This window comes from Colias philodice, chromosome 2, assembly GCF_061535455.1.
Source record: "Colias philodice isolate Cphi_HAF_F1 chromosome 2, ilColPhil1 Martin Lab GWU primary, whole genome shotgun sequence".
In the NCBI taxonomy this organism is placed as follows: Eukaryota; Metazoa; Arthropoda; class Insecta; order Lepidoptera; family Pieridae; genus Colias; species Colias philodice.
Genome location: NC_143087.1, coordinates 7,708,995 through 7,729,018, shown reverse-complemented (window position 1 = coordinate 7,729,018; position 20,024 = coordinate 7,708,995). Strand labels below are relative to the sequence as shown.

The 20,024-nt window shown below is 31.6% G+C and overlaps 1 protein-coding gene across 2 annotated transcripts; it reads right to left on the bottom strand.

The window, feature by feature from the left end:
* Window positions 1–3,066: 3,066 nt before the first annotated feature.
* LOC149490589 (G protein-coupled receptor Mth2-like) lies at window positions 3,067–19,634 on the bottom strand. Of its 2 annotated transcripts, XM_089706433.1 has the most exons (10): window positions 18,260–19,634; window positions 14,654–14,907; window positions 13,065–13,248; window positions 12,299–12,377; window positions 9,380–9,564; window positions 5,778–5,970; window positions 5,021–5,211; window positions 4,691–4,717; window positions 3,996–4,181; window positions 3,067–3,816 (listed from the first exon to the last, which is right to left on the bottom strand). In XM_089706433.1, the coding sequence occupies exons 1-9, from the start codon at window positions 19,215–19,217 to the stop codon at window positions 4,048–4,050; spliced, it is 2,205 nt and encodes a 734-aa protein (XP_089562559.1). In that variant the 5' UTR covers window positions 19,218–19,634; the 3' UTR covers window positions 3,067–3,816; window positions 3,996–4,047. The 2 variants fall into 2 exon arrangements, with proteins under 2 accessions (XP_089562559.1, XP_089562567.1); XM_089706441.1 differs by lacking the exon at window positions 4,691–4,717.
* Between the last annotated feature and the right edge of the window lie 390 nt (window positions 19,635–20,024).

The window sequence follows — 20,024 nt, the reverse complement described above, 5'->3', positions numbered from 1 at the left end:
ACCTAAACTATTTTGGTTGTTTTATTTATGTACATAATATAAGGATATAAATTAACAATAAAACTGTAATAAATATTTTCATGGCATGCTATTGGAACAGAGTGAGTATTATATTTAAAAGACCGTGGTCTTTCCAAGACTTTTTTACTACTTTTTCATACATATATTCAAGAATATACTAACATTCGTTCACGGAACATTAAGCACAATCAGCTTGCGATTTTCTCTACGTAAGTATATAACTTTAAAATTTATTGTGTTCAGTTAGTCCTAAATAAATAATAAAATTTGGCAAGTGGGAGTCGGACTCGCGTACCTACCGACTACCGAGGGCTTCGAAGTCCGAATCTGTTTTCTAAGTGGGAGTCGGACTCGCGACACACCAGCCCCCCTAGTCAAGTGGCTTTCTGTTAGCGTAGCGTTCAATAGAATAGACTACGAATGTATGAGATTGACGTAGGCTGTAGATAAACGTATCTACAGGTTACGTCAATCTCATACATTCGTAGTCTATTCTATTGAACGCTACGCTAACAGAAAGCCACTTGACTAGGGGGGCTTGATGTGGTAACTTTAAAATTATGCTTTTATTTTCTTTAATATCTGTGATGTATGACGTTGCTTTTTACCGAATTTACAGATGCTTATAGATAAATCTAAAGATAATCTTATCCAATAATAATTCAATTCAGAGAAGAGTAGAAGGAAAATAATAAAATTACGAAGTCCATGGTTCTCTACTTTCGGATCGCAGAAAAAAAAGAGTCCAAGCACGGGTTCGAGAAGGACCACAGGCCACGGCAGTGGCAACAAATGAAGGAGTGCGCCAAAGTTCTCAACTCTGATAATTGGAACTCCGTCTTTCATAACATTTTTCATTCTAACAATCACTCTTCTTACTTTATTTCTTATATTCATCATTATGAATGCTTCAACACAAAATATTTAAAAAAACAACAGTACAGATGTTTAAATATTTTTTCCATAGTGATATGATATTTTTCGTAACCCAGACTGTTATGAACATCTTTGGTAGAAGGTACTATAATTTTTACATTTGAATGCAAAGTTTAGGAAGTAAAATTTCAGGAAGAGTCATTGGGATAAAAGTTGTAGTCGAGCCACTATAGTACCCAAATATGGGATAATGGCGATGATGATGAATTTTTCGAAATAGTCTCAGGCTTTGATTGAAAAACAACAGTTACAAAAACCTAAGATCAACTCACTAAAGAGTTACGTTAGGTTTCTGGAAATAGAGGAAACATCCATATTATAAAATACATACCTATATGAATCATGCAATAATTTTATCTCTACTTTGATAGGCAATTTGATATTAATTATGAGCGCTTAAAAATGTTGTATTAATATATCATCAAAGACATACCTATCTTGTTGGTTCAAACAGGCTCATAATGAACCAGTAAATATAAACCCACCCCAAGCAAATGGTTCGTTTAATTGATCTTCCTTCGTATTGCATGTTTTTACGAGTAGGTAATATAAGCATTATGCCCTCAATCTTCACCCATCATATTTTATATAAATGATTCTTTAAGAATATTACCAATGTTTACGTAATCCACTTTAAACAGACGGGAACTCGGCCCATATTGTAAACACATGCAATGTAAACAATTCTTGAATATTTGATTGTAGCAAAACTGATTACAATAATGAAACATAAAATAGATAATGCAAATATATGCGTAATAAAAAAAACTAAAGAATTCCATTGACAATATATTTATTTTAATGTTTATAAATATCATAATATTATTACATTTCATAATGTATTTAGAAAATTACATATCATACACCGTAAATACTCTTCAATAATGGTGATAGGTTATAAATTTGTTCTGATATTTTGGATCATTTAAGTACTTACCTACTTAAGAAAAATAAAAAAAATAGTATCATGCTTATCTGTTGAGCTTTTCCTCTTATTGTGCAGAAACTAAGAACTATTTTGCGTATTCATAAAAATTGTATGCTGCGTTGAATAGATACAGTACCGTACATAATATTTATCTACAATCACAGTCAAATATATAGTAAGTATAATTATATAAGTAGATAACAAACAAGCTCCAAATTAAGCTGCACTAAAAAAAATTTGCTTTAAAAAATAAAAGTTTACCCAAAAATTATAATAATTTCAACGAATTTGTTTTACACACTAAATTTTTTAGAAAATGTATTTAATCGTCAACTCTGGAGGTTTTTATAAGATTGTCTGATACACACTATAATGGAAATATTGTGCAAATCTTTTAATTTGCAACTTGTTAAGTTCTTTTCATAACCTATTTCTAGGTTTTATAGCAAAAGAACACTTCTTAAACTATAGGTACTCTTATATAACTTAACTCTATGTGTCATTTTTTATATATTTGACTTAAAATAAGTACGTATAAACGTTTAATATTTAGTTGATAGTATACTATTAAACAAAATCATTTCATGAATCTAAGGAGCGACAAAATAGAAACTACACTACTAGATACTAACAACATTCAAATCAAGTACATAAAAATAAAACTTACTTAAACTATCTAAAAAATACAGTTGATATCATACACACGATGACGCAGTTAAAATTGTATCGATTACAAACATCTAACATACGTGGAACTAAATAGCTAAAAATGACTAGAGCCATAACCTAAATTGTATGGAACAACGCTTTATTCACAGTAAAATTTATAATTAATTACATACGTAACTTGATCCGTTTGAGATTAATACAAATCGGATTTTTCTATATTTAAAGAGTCATTAGGCACATTTTTGTACACTTTTGTCTCGCTGAGTCATTGCCACAACAAATGATAACATTATTCAAATAGGTATTGTATCTGTGATTTTATGATATCTATAAATAACTACTAATAGGATTTTGTACAAACATATTTTATATGAAAGCTGCATTTTAAATGAAAAAAGAAGCTCAAACTCGCTCTTTACAAAGTATAAAGTAAGAAAGCAAAAATCAAAACACTGAATTAATAATTGTCGCTGCACATTAATACATCAACTTTTATTACCTATATTTTATAGGTACCTATATTTTATACTTAGACAATGTTACTGAATTTTTCAATAAGTTCACAAGCAAAGAATTGGGCATCATGGAGTTTATTTCCGATCTGTTCATTAATTAACGAAACATAAATTGCAATTTCCATATGAATAAGAATACCTGCTCTAATATTTATAATAATTTCTATAATTGGATGCAGATTCATTTCAGAACCACAAGTATTATTCTAATAGGAGATAAACAAGTATTTGATTTTTATTTTTATGTGTCTGAATAACAAGCCTTTTATTTTTAAGCGAACAATCCTCTCCATTTTTAGATGACAAATGTCGGTTATAAAAATCTTATATATTATGAAGAAGATTTTAACGGCCATAATGCTAATTCAAATTTAATGAATGTGTATTAGCATTATGGCCTTATTAGCATATTATATGATTATACTGAAGTATTTTTAGACATTTAAAACTTATTAATAAAAGATTTTAAACGTGATTTATAAATATTATTCATCATGGCAAGCTGTCCCTTTGACCACGCTCCCTATAAAGTATAAGTGTCGAACACACAACGTCGGATTAAATACCAAATTTCTGAATTTGAATGGACTTTAATAACGTCATGAAAACGGTGGTTCAATACTGACTAGTTTTTTGGTTGCATTTGAGTTGTTAAAAGCAATTACAAAAACTAAGTAAACTGTAACAATAATACCTAATAGCTTAATATGATGCTATTTTAATTTTAATTATTACACATTCCTACATCTTAACTATATCTTCTTATATATAAAAATGAATCGCAAAATGTGTTGGTAAGCGCATAACTCGAGAACGGCTGAACCGATTTCGATAATTCTTTTTTTATTATATTCCTTGAAGTACGAAGATGGTTTTTATGTAGATAAAACGTAAATTTATTTGCCACGGGCGAAGCCGGGGTGGACCGCTAGTTGTACATAAAATTTAATCGGTCCATAACATAATATTTAATTTATTCTATTTAATACTCTGCGGTGCACTTATCCTAAGGTTAGCTCTTTCGTCGGAACTTATTGTTCTTGAGAGGAAGGTGGATGATGTTCGTCCCGAAGATGATGTGGCATTTTTCTGAGCATCCGGTTTCTCCAACCCTGTTCATATTAGTTCAAGTTAGTCAACATTCAATAAACCAATCGATGCCATTATGAAAATAAAATAAATGTTCTAAAAACCATTAATCACTCTGATATTAAGTAGTATGTATATGAGGTTAACGCACAAATGTACATATTATTGCTGTAATCTATTGCGAAAGACCCTTTTCACACGGACGTAATTAGTAATTTGTTAAAATATAAATATATAAGCCATCAATCACACCGATAACGTTAGTATATAGATTAGGGCATTATCACTAAACATTGTTATGAAAAAGTTGTAACCAATTATTACTATCTTGAGTGCTTTAAGTGCTAATGTGCGTATAAAATTCGTTACAATTTGCGAAATGCGAAGAGGAAAAGATGTAAAAATAATAACATCAAAAGTCAGCAAATTAAAAACAAAGCTACGCCAAATGTAGCGTTAACAAAATGACTACGACAAATGTAGTGTTAAGGGTTAACTGAATTATACAACATCTAAAAACATCAACATGTACTTGTATTTATTGGAGTCCGTGATAAACCTGTAAAAGATGAGGTAACACACTTTTATTGTGAAAATTAGTTTTGTTTGCAAACCAGTTAAAAATACTTTTGGTTTAAAAATATCAGTTTTAATTTATTTTTGTATCAGCTTCAAGGACTAATGCACCGCTTGTTTCATTTGTAGACAGAAGTCTAAATATTTACTTAACACAAACAGTTTTTTAAAGATTTCCTTGCAATTACAAGGAAAATATAAAATAATGTACCACATAATTCTTAAATTAATAGCTTTCAATGTCTTATTGGTAGCTCAATAATGAAAAAATAAAAAAAGCTCTTACCTAATCGTTTCCTTATGACGTAGTACAGCTTCGGTTTAACCACAAGTATTAAGAAAATAAACACTCCTTGCAATTGATTTATGAGATCTACGATGTTCCAAAGCCACTGGGGATCAGACACAATCGTGGAGAGCAACTCGGACACCCATCCCGCTCCCATTACAACCCACAGCTTTCCGGTCAAAATGTACCTAAAATTGTAACACATTTTTATTTCACTGGAACTCAGTGAAAGTCATTCTTTATAGTAATGAATTAAAGGAGGAAGCATTTAATTAACTTTTGACAATTGAAGTGACCTCAAATGCAATTTAATGCAATAATTATTGCATGACCTCTGTAAACTATAACCTAATGTTTTAGTCGCATAAAGCTACATAGTCTACAACTAGTAATGCATGGTTAAGTTTATTTGATACAATTATGCATACCGAAACATCAATGTGATTGATTTTTCATTAAAGCCAACGAAGTAGTACCTAGTTACCCAACATAAGCAAATAAATTTCGCATCCGAACCCGGAAATGGCATATAGTATACGAATTACTACATTGTATACAAAAGTGCTCCACATTCATGTCGCAAAACACAAATGCACACCAATACTTTAAGTACGCTCTAGTAAACAAACGCCCCAATACGAGGAAAACTCAAATCGTTACATGTTTCACTCCCACGACTGATGGGTATATTTAAAGATTCGCTGATAAATCTTTACAAAAAATAATCGCTGTTATAGTAGGCATGTGTACGTACTTAGCTCTGTCTATACGGAATCGTTTCTTTACTCGTTCACCAACTGATCCCGCTTGTAGGCGATGAACTTCCGACTTCACTTTGGCGCAGTATCGAGCCGTCAGCATCCAGAGTATGAAGTTTGTACATGTCACAATGCCCATAGGTACGACGAAGAAGATATAGTGAGGCCAGTCCGTCTCCGTATTTTGAACTATAAGAAATAATCAAATTTTTCATCGAAATACTCAATACTAAAATAATACAGCAGTAGCGATCACATATAATTTACACAAGTCTTCCTGAAAACCGGTAAGCTTTTCCGACCGGATGATTCACGATTCATTCAAAAAAAATAATCTCATTGAAGATTCCGCGAGGAATGATTTACAGAACAGTTTATTACTTTTACAGTTACTTTATTAATAGTCGACAAGTAAGCCGACAACTATATTTTAATTGTGTTAGATACCAATTTGCATGAACGATGGTAAGTATAATTTATTTTAATCGAAACCATTACGATACAATGGTAATAAAACTGAAACAATATTAGATTTAATCAAAAATAACATGTTAATGAAATATTAATGTAATGAAAGTTATTCTTTTATGAGTTCTAGCTCAATAAGTTTTCTTTGGAAATTGTTAAAGTTTTATTGTATTTTTTCATGTATTTGAAGTAATTTTTATTCTTAAGGCTGCAGTCTAGCAAAATTGCGTTTTCAGCAAGTTATTTGACAATTTTTTCCCGGCTAATGAAATGATAAACTGAATTTTTTTTTCTTGTTTATCAATTAGTGTTATATACGCAATGCGCGTGAATTTTTTCACATTTGTAAAGTTACTTTGTGTTACCTTAATCAGGCCTTCAAGATAAGTCTCTTTCCCCCAAAGACATTTCGAGCTAAGTTTGTGCACTCACTACGTTGCAACCGATTACAATTTACACAATCTGATCAGCGCATTATTATCCTTATATAGTCGTTATTAAAAACTGCTGAATACAATTGCCGAAAAACTTATGATTTTCTTAATTAGAACGTTATAAATTCATTAAATTTCCCATTTTTTGCCTTACAAAATCTATTGATAAATACTGCTAAAAGTTATTTTTTCCATTAATTTATTCGAGTTGGTTGAAGACCAATGAGTATTAATCCTTTAAAAAAAATTTTTTTTTAATTTTGATAATTCTTTAAATATTAAAAAAATATTTAAAATAATTAGGAAAAATCCTAGCGAATTTCTTTAGTCGCGCTCCTTGGGCCGGAGCGTTCTGACGTGTGCTCTACGCTCGATTTTCCTTCATACCGAAGTGAAAGTTGCTCTACTTCATTAAATTTAATATTTTTGTTAATTGATTATTTTTATCTTAGTTTTGTGCAAATATTCGTATTTTAAACATTTGATTTCGATATGGAAAATAAACGAAAAAAATACGCGTGTAACTACTAGAAAAAAAAAATTATCTTCGAACATAAAGTTAATGAAACCAAATAGATTGCAAAGGTGGTTGGCAACAATTTCTTTATTTTACGGGGTGTCAGTAAAGGGATGTATATTTCTTTAAAACTAAAGTAAGCTCATAAATTTTCTTATAATATAATTTTTTTGAAGTTCCAAAAATGTTTATTTTTCGTTTGAGAAATACGAAATATAATATAAACTTGTATTGAGAACTTGAACTTCCCAAGTTCATCCGGGGAAATCCCCATACGGGGAAAATGATTTGTTTACTCCAAAATTTTTTAATTTTATCTTCTAGTCATTTTCAACGTTAATAAAGTTACAAAATTAATAATCAAACAACATGCCGCTAATGTTGTTTGATTATTAATTTTGTAACTTAAATACAGGATGTTGGTTTTATATTCTGATCTTACAGACGCGCTGACAAATTTAGTCCGCCATTTCTAGTTTAGTCTACCAACTCTAAGTACCAATATTAAAACGAATGGATTATCATCACATCATCAAAACTCAGATGTAATGGAAGATCACAATAACATAGAAAATTCAGTGGGTGTTGAGAACTAAACAAACAGAAGTAACAGAGACGCGAAGAATAAAAAAAGAGGACGAAAACGATAATTCGTTGATACTTTCCCTTTTCGACGTATTGTTAGGGTACATCACCAATTTGCAAAAAACAAAACTGATGATTCCCAATTGCTGATTAAAAATGAAAACAAATAATCGACAACAGGGGTGAAAATTTGCTGATCACAATTAAACATCCTTCAGTGGTAGCAGATTTACTCATTTCAAATGTATCGGTGAACAGCGTAAAGGAGAGGAGGACAGGAAAACATTATGAATGTGGATGGTGGATTGTATACAGGGTGTAATCGATAAGTATGTGCAGGCGATTATGACGTTATTATTGCAGGTATCAAAAAACTTAAAACTGATATAGAAATTACTTTACCTAATGAGCAAAATGACAATAATAACTTTTTAAAAGTATAACGAGAAATATCTAAAAAATTTACTTTATACACTCCCATATCAAAAAGGGAAAATGGGACTAGTAGAAGTTAAATGTCTAATTCCGGCAAAAGACATGAATGCGGAAGATGCGGTTAAAAAAAATTTAATATTTGAAATACCATGCAAAAAATAACACTTTTGTCATAGATAAGATTTCTATTTTTTCTAAATTCAGGGACAACTAAACGTTGCAGAAGCAGAAGTCTGCTTATTTGCTGTTTGGACTGGAGTGAATAATTCGTTAAAAATAGAATATATAAAAAAGTATGTAACGTTTAGGCAAAATAATATGATGGACCATTATCAAGATTTTACATAAATTGCCTACTGTCAGAATTGATTGATTCGAGACTTCAGCATTCGATGCCCATCAAGGACCCATCCTATATCATTCAAGCGATTGAAAAAAAAGAGATAAATCCAGTGCAACCGATAAACCATTAGAATGCTAGCAAAAGATTTATTAGGTTTATCAATATAAATCTATATATTACACATAATATAATAAATCTGTAGAAGACGCGAAGACTGACATCCGCGCGGACGGAGTCGCGGGCGGAAGCTAGTCAGAAATAAATATCTTTTGTTTTCATTTAACACAAACATTACATTTTTTTTATTATATACAAAATTTGTTTATTCGTTTTATTAGTTAAACTGAACAACTTTCACTAAGAAACTTAGGTCGAAAAAAATGTATTGAGTTCTGCATTTTGTATGGAAAGCTTATTTTTTTTATATTTCGTCCAAATTTCTTTGTAAAAGTTGATCAGTTATATAAACATGAAGTTGAAGATATCAATAGAAAGTATTCGCAAATTTTGTGTACTGATAAAAAAAAATCACCCGGTGTAATTTTCACGAAAATTGTTTCAAATTGTCATTTTTGGTACTTATTACGAATATTAAATTATGCATACGAATGATTTAATTTTTAAAAATTAAGTGGAGCAACTTTCCCTTAGTACATTTGTATTATTTACATATAGGATGACAGGATGCATTTGTTTGCACTACTAGACCAAGCCCTTAATATACTAGCTTGATAGATATAAAGGCGAATCACTATACCCTGCAACTCTATATTATCGGACATATATTCAAGAAAAGTTGATGTCTCAACTACTTACCAGCGCCAAACCAACAGGCCCCACTCCCAATATTAGCGTCCAAATAGATCGACACAGGATATCTGTCCAGCAAGAACATGGTCAATGTAAGAAGAACTGTGATTCCCCATGCATATAACGAATACCAAATAAATCGGCGCCGCTCTGACGCTGATTTGCGCAACGGTTTCACTGTTCGGACACTCCTGCAACAAACAAATGTTATATTTACTTACACCTATGTAGTCATCCTCATAAGCACATATTGCAAACAAATTTTCGAGCACATATTTTAAATTGCATTATTGTCATCTATTAGCATATTATTTTCTGCATAAAGTCAATAAATTATGACGTATTATCGAATAGCTTGTAATGCTTGTATTTATAACGCTTAAGTTACAGTTCATATACACGATAATTAATTTCATAAAAGAACTGCCAGTCACACTTATAATTAACTTCACACCTATAATAATTGGTGTTCTGCTGCTCATTAGATACACCCATCTACATTTAAGTAATATGAACTCACGATATTGAATAGTTAGGTCAAATGTGTGATGTATATGAAAAAAAAAATCCCTAATAATTGGCATGTTCTCCGTATATAAATTGTAATTTTTAATGTGTAACGTACATGTTACGTGTTATGTAGAGTCAAATAAAATTAGTTCAAAGCTTGATCTTCGATTACCCATAATATGTTTTAATGTATCGACTTCGCATGTGGCGTACACTTCAATGTAATTACATTTTTCAACTTTGTAACCTTTTACAAAGTTGAATGAATACTGTATCAGTACCTGATACGAAAATTTGCAGAAATAACCAGAAAATTTAGTTATAATTTACTTATTATAAAAGCTCGACCGATTCGATGTAAAAGCTCCTTAATTTTTTCAAAGTTGATAAATTGCAAAGATCCTGTTATGTTTATAAATTAGCGATTATCTTAGAATTTGTTAGAGATTCTTGAAATCATAACATTGTGTTATTAATGAATCATAATATCTATTTTGACAGCGCGTATGTTGCTCGCCTCACGTAGACTGTTCAACGTTGGTTTTGTTCTTTTTAGTTAAAGTTAACAACAATGAACAATCTTTTTACCCAAAAATTTCTAGTCATTCGTATATACAGACTTGCTAAAAATAGCATTATTTAGGTAAATAATAACAAAGGAATAGTTCACATGGTATTTAACTGTAACTCATTTACCTAAGAAAAGCTATAGATCATATAGAAATTCGTGTTCCGGGGTTTGTATCAAACGCGACCTATTTAAGCTGATGCTAATGGTGCTTCTAATTCTATAGACTATAAAGTATATTATTTGGATTTGCAACACAATGTGTTCAGACGTAAACAAACTACCTATATGCTCGTATATGAACACTCCGCGAATGTAGCTATATGCAACTTAATATGAAAGTAATTAATTAAGTATAAAAATATTTACGCAATTATATTCACATGTTCTAGTTTATATTAGTTTAATTAAAATAAATACTGTTGCATGAATTAATTAATACTGATAGGATCGAAATATATTGGTATGAGTTGGCATGTCATGTGTTTAATGCCACGCAGCGGGCGATTAAACGCTAATAAACTTTTACTTAGCTGGCTGCGGTCACACTGATTGAGTCACCGACAACAAAAGCGCTAATAATATGATAACAAATATATACTCATTTTGGATAAGTTTAGCTTTTAGTTAAACAATCGTTCATTCCGCACGATTTAGGTCAAAGTACACGTAATGAAATAGGTGAACTGAGGTGTTTTTACTTTTTATACTATGCTAGTCGTAGGTTTGGATAAATTTGTTTGGGGGATTTAGTTAGGTTCCCTTTTTTTTATTACCCAAAAATATAATTATTAATAATGGCCGGTCCTTATTAATAAAGCCCTGTTAATCACGTTGCCCTTAACATACATGGAATATAAAACTAAAATTAATTGTATCAATTTTATAGTGTATAAATAAGTAATACAGGAACTATGACAGACTTTTTATATCCGGCTCGTCGACTTTTCAGCCTACACAAAGCACTATTAAGCTCCCCACAGACATTGAAGCTAGTTAATTACGGCCCCGCCTTTCATGACGCGTAATAAAAGAACATTTTGTGTCCTGTTAAATGTTATTAACATCAATCATGTATTGGGCTGTATTAAGTTATTGACAGATCCGGTAACGATGGTTATTTAATAATTATAGCTTCTGATTGTTTGTAGTAATAGACTTCACTTAATCTTTATGGGTTTTAAAACCTTTAAAAATTATGCTCTGTCTCTATTTCCTCTAACCCAAATTCCCCCTTCTACAGTTCTTATATTTTTTCAATTACATAAGTACATAGTAGTCTCTACTCATAAATAAAATAACGCTAATAAGCCAATAATACGAGTACCTACGGCTTACATAATTATCTAACATGTGTCATCCACACCCCTCAACATGGAATATAAATGTTTATTAAATGGAACTGATTAGTTGGCATTGCCTATTTCTATCACAATTATTTTTGGTCACTATTTAAAACTTAAAGTTAAAGTTAAATAATTTGGGATTAACTAATCATAAAATTGTTACATATTTAACTAATAATTTATTTTTCCGTTTGTGCTTAGGTACCTTCTTAGGTACTCATTATTTCTTCAAAAATTTAAAATGATACAGATCCTTATACTGAACGGTGTTTGATTTAAAAAGTTTAACATTTTCTGTATTTTTGATTATACATAATATGTAGATATATAGGTAATTAGCGAAAGAAATGGAATGAAGAAAATAAGTTTATCGGATTTTCCTTTATCGCTAACATTATATTAAGATATTTTTTTGTATTTAAATAGTAGTTAATGTTAATTTTTAGATTCAATAAATCATAATTTATTGAATTTAAATCAGTACAAGAATTTTGATCTTACCCAAATGTCCACCATATGTCGAAGCACATGACGTTAAGCCAAGCAAACGCTGCCACAAAGCCGAAGTAAATTCCATACCCTGAACAAACAATAAATATACTTTGACATACATCTTTTCTCATATTTTAACTCGCACTGATCGACACACGGTCAAACAATACACATTTGCTCTTAAATAATAATCTTTGTACCAAGTTAACATTGTTATCTTTTCCCATTTGCTCATAGCCATTTATATTCTTAAATAAATAAATATCCGTTTTAATATGTTGATATATTTGAGCACATGCAAATCTTGAGGTAACTCATATGTACCAAATACGTTTTTTCGAACATGTTTTTCCTATTTAATTTATTTACTGATAGTTATAGCATGTACACGTTACATGACGCAAGAGGATCAATTCTTCTTCTTCCTCATTTAAAATATTTCGTAGCGTAAATATTTGCTACGTATTCAAATTGTCTGGGAACGCTATTTAAAGATAAATTACTCATTAATTTTGAGCTTATTACAATTTATAAGAGTTGAGATGAAATCTCTAAAATTCGTAACTAAAGAAAATCCTGGTCCTTATTTATCGACTTGTCTTTATCAGATTACAGTTCTTAATACTTCTCTTCAATCTTCATGAACCAACAACAAATAATTTCAATACTTAAGTATACAAAATAACAGGATACAAATTTTATAATCCTTCCATTTAACCTATAAAATTACCATTTTAAAAATAAGCAGTTTCGGGAATGTTTAAAGTATACTCACCAAGGAAAGTGCAAAGGTGGAAGTTCGCAACCGCGCTGTGTTGTACCCGAGCGAGGCAAGAGAACGCTAACAGCATCATGCTAACATGGCAGATCAGGTTTCGGCCATTGAGGTTCCTCAGCTCGGGCAAAGCACAGTACACTATGAGAGTCAGCCCCAGGCAAACGCTCGATATCGTAATAATCTGCACAATACAATATATTCTATTGTACCTATAAATTTAATACATGGTGTACCTATTTGAATAACCACTAACCGCGCCGGTGTGTCGCCTTATTTTATTAGAATAGATTTCTAAATTACCATATATTAGAAGCAAAAGTTTTTATGATGTCATAAAATAAGAATAAAATAAAATGATAACACTTATCATACACGATTAAGTGTATTGAACAATGCAAAACAAATAGTCTGAGCGTGAAAGTATTATGTTTATTTTTAGACTAATCTTTTGTAAAACCAACTATTTATCATAAATGACGTATCAGATTAAGAACATCAGGGGCAGTCTTCTTCTCATAATTTCAGACATTTTCGTTTCCAAACACGCTATCTTACGAACGCTGAATCTTACTGAAAAGACTCGGATCTTCGTTTAGGAACGTAGTGACGATGTTGCAGATGTTTTTATTATCCCTATCCCATATTCACTGATGTCGGATGAACATTGTGTTCTGCTGACTTATTGAAAAGCTCTTAGCATAAAAGCTTTGAGCATAAACTCAGATCATACGGCTATGTACCTTAACTTGGACTAATATAAAGTGCACATATTTGTCACCTATTACACCTATTTTATGTAATGCTGTAACAAGCTACAGCAATACGGTTTCCATTTATCAATTCACTCAATTTTGATATTACCAAATATAATGTACCAACCTGTTATAGAAGAATGACTGATTTTAAATTCAATTGTGATATTTTTTTATTGTAACCGAATTGTAACAGCACTAATGGCTAGACTAAATATATTGTATTATTTATTGACACAAGAACATAGATTATTATCTGTGTATATCACTGACGTCAACAATAAATTGGTGAATATAAACAGATTTGCAGTATTATTTACCAAATGTATGCATTTACTCCAAACCTATTCCTAAGTACCTATATTTTGTATAAAATATAAATACTTATATATCATTGTTTTATACTCAATCATTATTTTCATTGAGTAATAAAATACCCGATACCGAGTCATCTTTTCTACGATATCAAAACTATGACACATAATTATTCGATCCAAAAACTTTAGAGGAATTAAATAGACGTTGTAATACAGATGTTATCGATGATCATATTTTCTTTAATTATTTGCATTCAACTAACGAGCCTCTCTCAAGATTGGTAGTAAGATTACATACCACAGACCTATCGAATGATACATAGATAGTATATACCCTTCGTCTGACCCATCGCAATAAGAAGATGAACTAATGAAATGTATTATTATTATTTGCACAAGATGTTAGGGGAAAAACCAATAACCTAAATCAAATTTGTTTTATGGCATCATATTCACACTTATCCGATTTGTTTGTAATCACTTTTGTATGTAAATAAAAGATAAAAAAAAATCTTACCACAGAGGAAATGCGATAATCTTTTCTTTGACTTTGGTCAGGCGCTGGTTGAAAACAAAGAACGGCAGTTATGGTGACGTCATTTGTCGGGCAATCCCGACGATCGAACATTTCAAGGCAATAAGTATTTGTTAGAATCCATCCAGATTCCAGGTGTGCGTCCGGCCTGAGTCGATGTTGATCTTGAGGTATGGACGTGTCCAGACCAAACCTTCCAGTTGGGCAAGTCAGGCCAATGCGGATACCCATGACATCTAAATCGTACATTAACAGTTGATACAAACTTTCATACAGAAGCATGCACTGTATTATTATCTTATCTATGCAAGTAGCCCACCTGAGTAACTATAAATTTACTCCTAGAAGCTCTATTTTCAAAATTCGAAACATATAAAATACCTAATCTATAAAGTAAAATATGTTTAATTGTCATCACTGTGTACAGGTTACTGTACACTTTTCACTTAGGGATATAATAAACTGCTAAACATATCATATTTCATAAAAATCGGTCAAGTCATTTCCGAGGAGTGTCCTCATTTTCTTGACATAAAATCTTGTATCTTTATGTAGGTAATAATGTAAAGATATAAATAATAATAAAAATATAGATGATTTCAATTAATTCAAGTTGTTTGACTCCTAAAGTGCTGAGCCGATTTTAATAAAATTTAACTGCAATTTTAACCAACTAGTGCGTTATATAATAGTCCATCGAATGAGTCCCTCCAAGGGGGGTCTAGAGTGCGTGAGTTAGTAACGTAAGATGTTTCTTCGGAAACATGTCAAGAGTCCCTAGGTAATAAACATACTAAAACCCCGGGACACTAGGAGGAGCCCCGGAGTGGGGGGAGGGGGGAAATGGGACCATTTTTTCATTTTTCGCTTAAATATCAAAAACGGTACATGTTAGAGAAAAACTTTCAAGGAAAAGTTGAAAGGCCATAAAATTATCTACAAGTTGTACCTCAATCATTGTTCCTATATCCTACCGTTTCTGAGTTATACGCAGTAAAAGATGATTTTGGCTCAAACAATTTCCCCATACTACACATCAATCGATCAAAAAATATTTATTTCTTCCAAAAAACACAAATGTGCAACTTGTGACCGGTACTGATAGATTGCTCATAATTAGGTCTATAATCGGTAAAATAAACACATTCCTCCATGGAAGCCTTTAGGAGGAATCGATTGTCAAAATATTATATTAGGGTAGTTTGAGTTACTGAACTTGATCTTTTTATTTTTTTCTTCCAAAAAACTCAAAAGTGCAACTTGTGACCGGTACAGATAAATTGCTCATAATTAGGTCTATCATTGATAAAAATACTAGATTCCACCACGGAGGCGTTTACGGGGAATTGAATTTTATTAGGGTAGTTACGATACTTGAACTTTTTTTTTTTTTTCTTCGAAAAAACTCAAAAGTGCAACTTGTGACCGACACCGATAGATTGCTCATAATTAGGTCTATCATTGATAAAAAAACCAGATTCCACCATGGAGGCGTTTAGGAGGTATTGAATTTTATTAGGGTAGTTACGATACTTGAACTTTTTAACTAACTACACTAATAAAATTCAATTCCCCGTAAACGCCTCCATGGTGGAATCTGGTTTTTTTATCAATGATAGACCTAATTATGAGCAATCTATCGGTACTGGTCACAAGTTGCACTTTTGAGTTGTTTGGAAGAAAAAAAATAAAAAGTTCAAGTATCGTAACTACCCTAATAAAATTCAATTCCCCGTAAACGCCTCCGTGGTGGAATCTAGTATTTTTATCAATGATAGACCTAATTATGGGCAATCTATCTGTAACGGTCACAAGTTGCACTTTTGAGTTTTTTGGAAGAAAAAAATAAACAGATCAAGTTCAGTAACTCAAACTGCCCTAATATAATATTTTGACAATCGATTCCTCCTAAAGGCTTCCATGGAGGAATATGTTTATTTTACCAATTATAGACCTAATTAAGAGCAATCTATCAGTACCGGTCACAAGTTGCACTTTTGAGTTTTTTGGAAGAAAAAAATAAAAAGATCAAGTTCAGTAACTCAAACTACCCTAATATAATATTTTAACCATCGATTCCTCCTAAAGGCTTCCATGGAGGAATGTGTTTATTTTACCAATTATAGACCTAATTAAGAGTAATCTATCAGTACCGGTCACAAGTTGCACTTTTGAGTTTTTTGGAAGAAAAAAATAAAAAGATCAAGTTCAGTAACTACCCTAATCAAAATTCAATTCCCCGTAAACGCCTCCGTTGTGGAATCTGGTATTTTTATCAATGATAGACCTAATTATGAGCAATCTATCTGTACCGGTCACAAGTTGCACTTTTGAGTTTTTTGGAAGAAAAAAATAAAAAGATCAAGTTCAGTAACTCAAACTACCCTAATATAATATTTTGACAATCGATTCCTCCTAAAGACTTCCATGGAGGAATGTGTTTATTTTACCAATTATAGACCTAATTAAAAGCAATCTATCAGTACTGGTCACAAGTTACACATTTGAGTTTTTTGGAAGAAAGAAATATTTTTTGATAGATTGATGTGTAGTATGGGGAAATTGTTTGAGCCAAAATCATTTTTTACTGCGTATAACTCAGAAACGGTAGGATATAGGAAAAAATGATTGAGGTACAACTTGTAGATAATTTTATGGCCTTTCAACTTTTCCTTGAAAGTTTTTCTCTAACATGTACCGTTTTTGAGATTTAAGTGAAAAATGAAAAAATGGTCCCATTTCCCCCCTCCCCCCACTCCGGGGCTCCTCCTAGTGTCCCGGGGTTTTAGTATGTTTATTACCTAGGGACTCTTGACATGTTTCCGAAAAAACATCTTACGTTACTAACTCACGCACTCTAGAACTTTTTATTCAATGGACTATAATAAGAAATAGGGAAAATCCGGGGCGACAAGCTGAAAGGGCTATATTGTTGTGTCTGTTTATGAACTTCAACAATATTCATGTTATTATTTAACAAATTAAGTAAATACATATATGTACATATATAACCGAGTGTAGGTTTATCTAAATTTCATTTAATATCAAGCGGAAGTATGTTATTATCTCATAAATTATAAATATACCATATATACCATAAATAATGAATAAACGCATCAGGCCAGTGATAAAAACAACGGATAAAACACTTGTCGTTTTTAGATAGGAATTGACGGATTAATATTTTATGTAAATTTTTAGCAAAATGTGATCAAAACTGGTTTAAATTTTGAATGTAGTGAAACACGGGAAATACCCATATGGTAAAGCAGCACAATATTTAGATTGTTGATCAAATTCATGTGAATGCAATATTACGCAAATCTTTATTCATATACATTCAAAAGCATAGAAACTCATCGCACCGAACATATGTAGGAAAATACACGTAAGTACCTACATCGGAAATAATTGTAATTAGTTTAGATGAGTGTTATATTTTGTTCTCTGCGTTCCAGGACATTTGAAAAGAGGATTTGAAAAATCTAAACCATAATCCTTAAAATGGTGATCTTTTTTTGTTTTGCGAAAAATATTTCACTTGTGTTAATATAAAATATATGATCAAATAAAAAATAAGCTACTTACCAAATAAATCATGATAATTACTTCGTAGAGGATCCGTGTAAGTAGAAATATTAAATAGGGTACTATCATCCTGATCTGGAACACATTCGCTTATGAAACTTCCACATCTGAGAACTCTGAAATGATGTCCTTGTGGACAGCATTTTCTTAAGCAATAAGCTCCAAAGCCTTTACAGTCTTGAGAGCACGTTTGAGCTATCAACCCCTTGCCATTATATTGTCGATCCACGCACCATTCTCCTGACAAGAATGTTTTTTCTTCTTTGTCACTCTTATTAACTACTAATAGGCTACTATTCATAACGGTCATTGAAAAGAAGTTTTCTGTTAGCTCCAAAGCATATTCATCGAATTTGCAACGTAATCCATATCCTACTTCATAAATATAATTCGCTTCACTTATATTTAAATCTTTAAAAAGCGAGTCGTCCTCATAATTTTCGAAACTCTCCCTACAAACGTGATATTCTGTATCGAACTGTTGTCCAATAGGGCAGCACTTTCTCAGTTGATTCAGTTTTAATGTAGATCGAGTAATATTAGCATCTTCGCTTTTATTACAACTTAATTCTATTGTCTTAGGAATGTTTTCTACAAAACTACCATTTACTATCTCAATAACAAGTCTATCATAACATGTATTCTCTGAGGAATAAAGCTCTGTTTCTGGATTACTTATTGTCCTAGCTGCAAAACTTTCGCAATCACTAGGCATACCATACTGCACAGCGACACCTTTATTCATGAAAAGCGGAGAAATAGAGACGTTATATTTTTCTTTTGCGTAGCCCAGTTCCACACACTCATAATATTCGAGCATTGTTAAATTTTGCTCCGTAATTTTTTTAAGAATTTGATTTCTGTCACAACATTTTCGGAAATGATCACTGTTATCACTATCGCTATTTATCCAAACTGCTGCACTGATATCCACACACAAAAGAATAAGTAGCCACATTTTGATAAGTTTCGTTCGAGAGCTTTATCGTCAATATAATAATATGTAAAAAATTATAACAGGTGTTGGACGTCGATCGTCATGGAATGCATTGTTTATTGTATAAGCCGCGTGAAGTGGTCTGCCGGCAGTGACTGAGTGCTGCCAATTGCCCACGCCGCGGCGGCTTCGCTCACTGCTATTCGCCTTAGCGTTTCGCAGCTCACTGGAGGCTGTTATGCCCTTGAAACTGTTAACGCGATTTTCCGCGATCTCACTGTGTTACTGAAATGTGGGTTTCGTTCACACTAATGTTCCGTTTTCACAATACATGTGTTTAAAAAATCCATCGCGTAACGCACGTAGGTGAGTAAAATTCCCGCGTCACTGGTATCATGTAAATAAAGTAGTGAACTAAATAACAAATAATACGATAGTGATAGAGAATATCTGATAGCGCTACAACGACGCTGATTGAAATCTATATCAAGAATTATTATTATTGATAAGTGTGATATGAATCATTCCTGATCCAATTCAAGGAATAAAATCTTTGCGATTGTAAATATTAACAAAAATATCTACAGTTGGTACAGTCAACAATATTGTAACGATCTGCATCTACGGATATTTCAAGATATCATAAAATAAATTACTATAAGTCAGACAATAGACATGTAACTCTACATACGTTCCTTACTGATTTACAACCGGTGCTTGTTAAAATATTTTGCACATAGTACAAGGCAAAACTGCTTTCGCATAACGCAATAAATTATTTTTAAATGGTTTTATACTCTCCTAATATTCATAATCGAAAGGACCGGA

Excerpts from the sequence above, each read along its gene's own strand:
- LOC149490589 (XM_089706433.1), bottom strand. The coding sequence starts at position 19,217 with ATGTGGCTACTTATTCTTTTGTGTGTGGATATCAGTGCAGCAGTTTGG. Across the intron at positions 5,971-9,379 it reads GGCCTGTTGGTTTGGCGCTG|TTCAAAATACGGAGACGGAC; the intron begins GTAAGTAGTTGA and ends TATTTCTTATAG. Across the intron at positions 4,718-5,020 it reads CGTCATAAGGAAACGATTAG|GTTTATCACGGACTCCAATA; the intron begins GTAAGAGCTTTT and ends CATCTTTTACAG.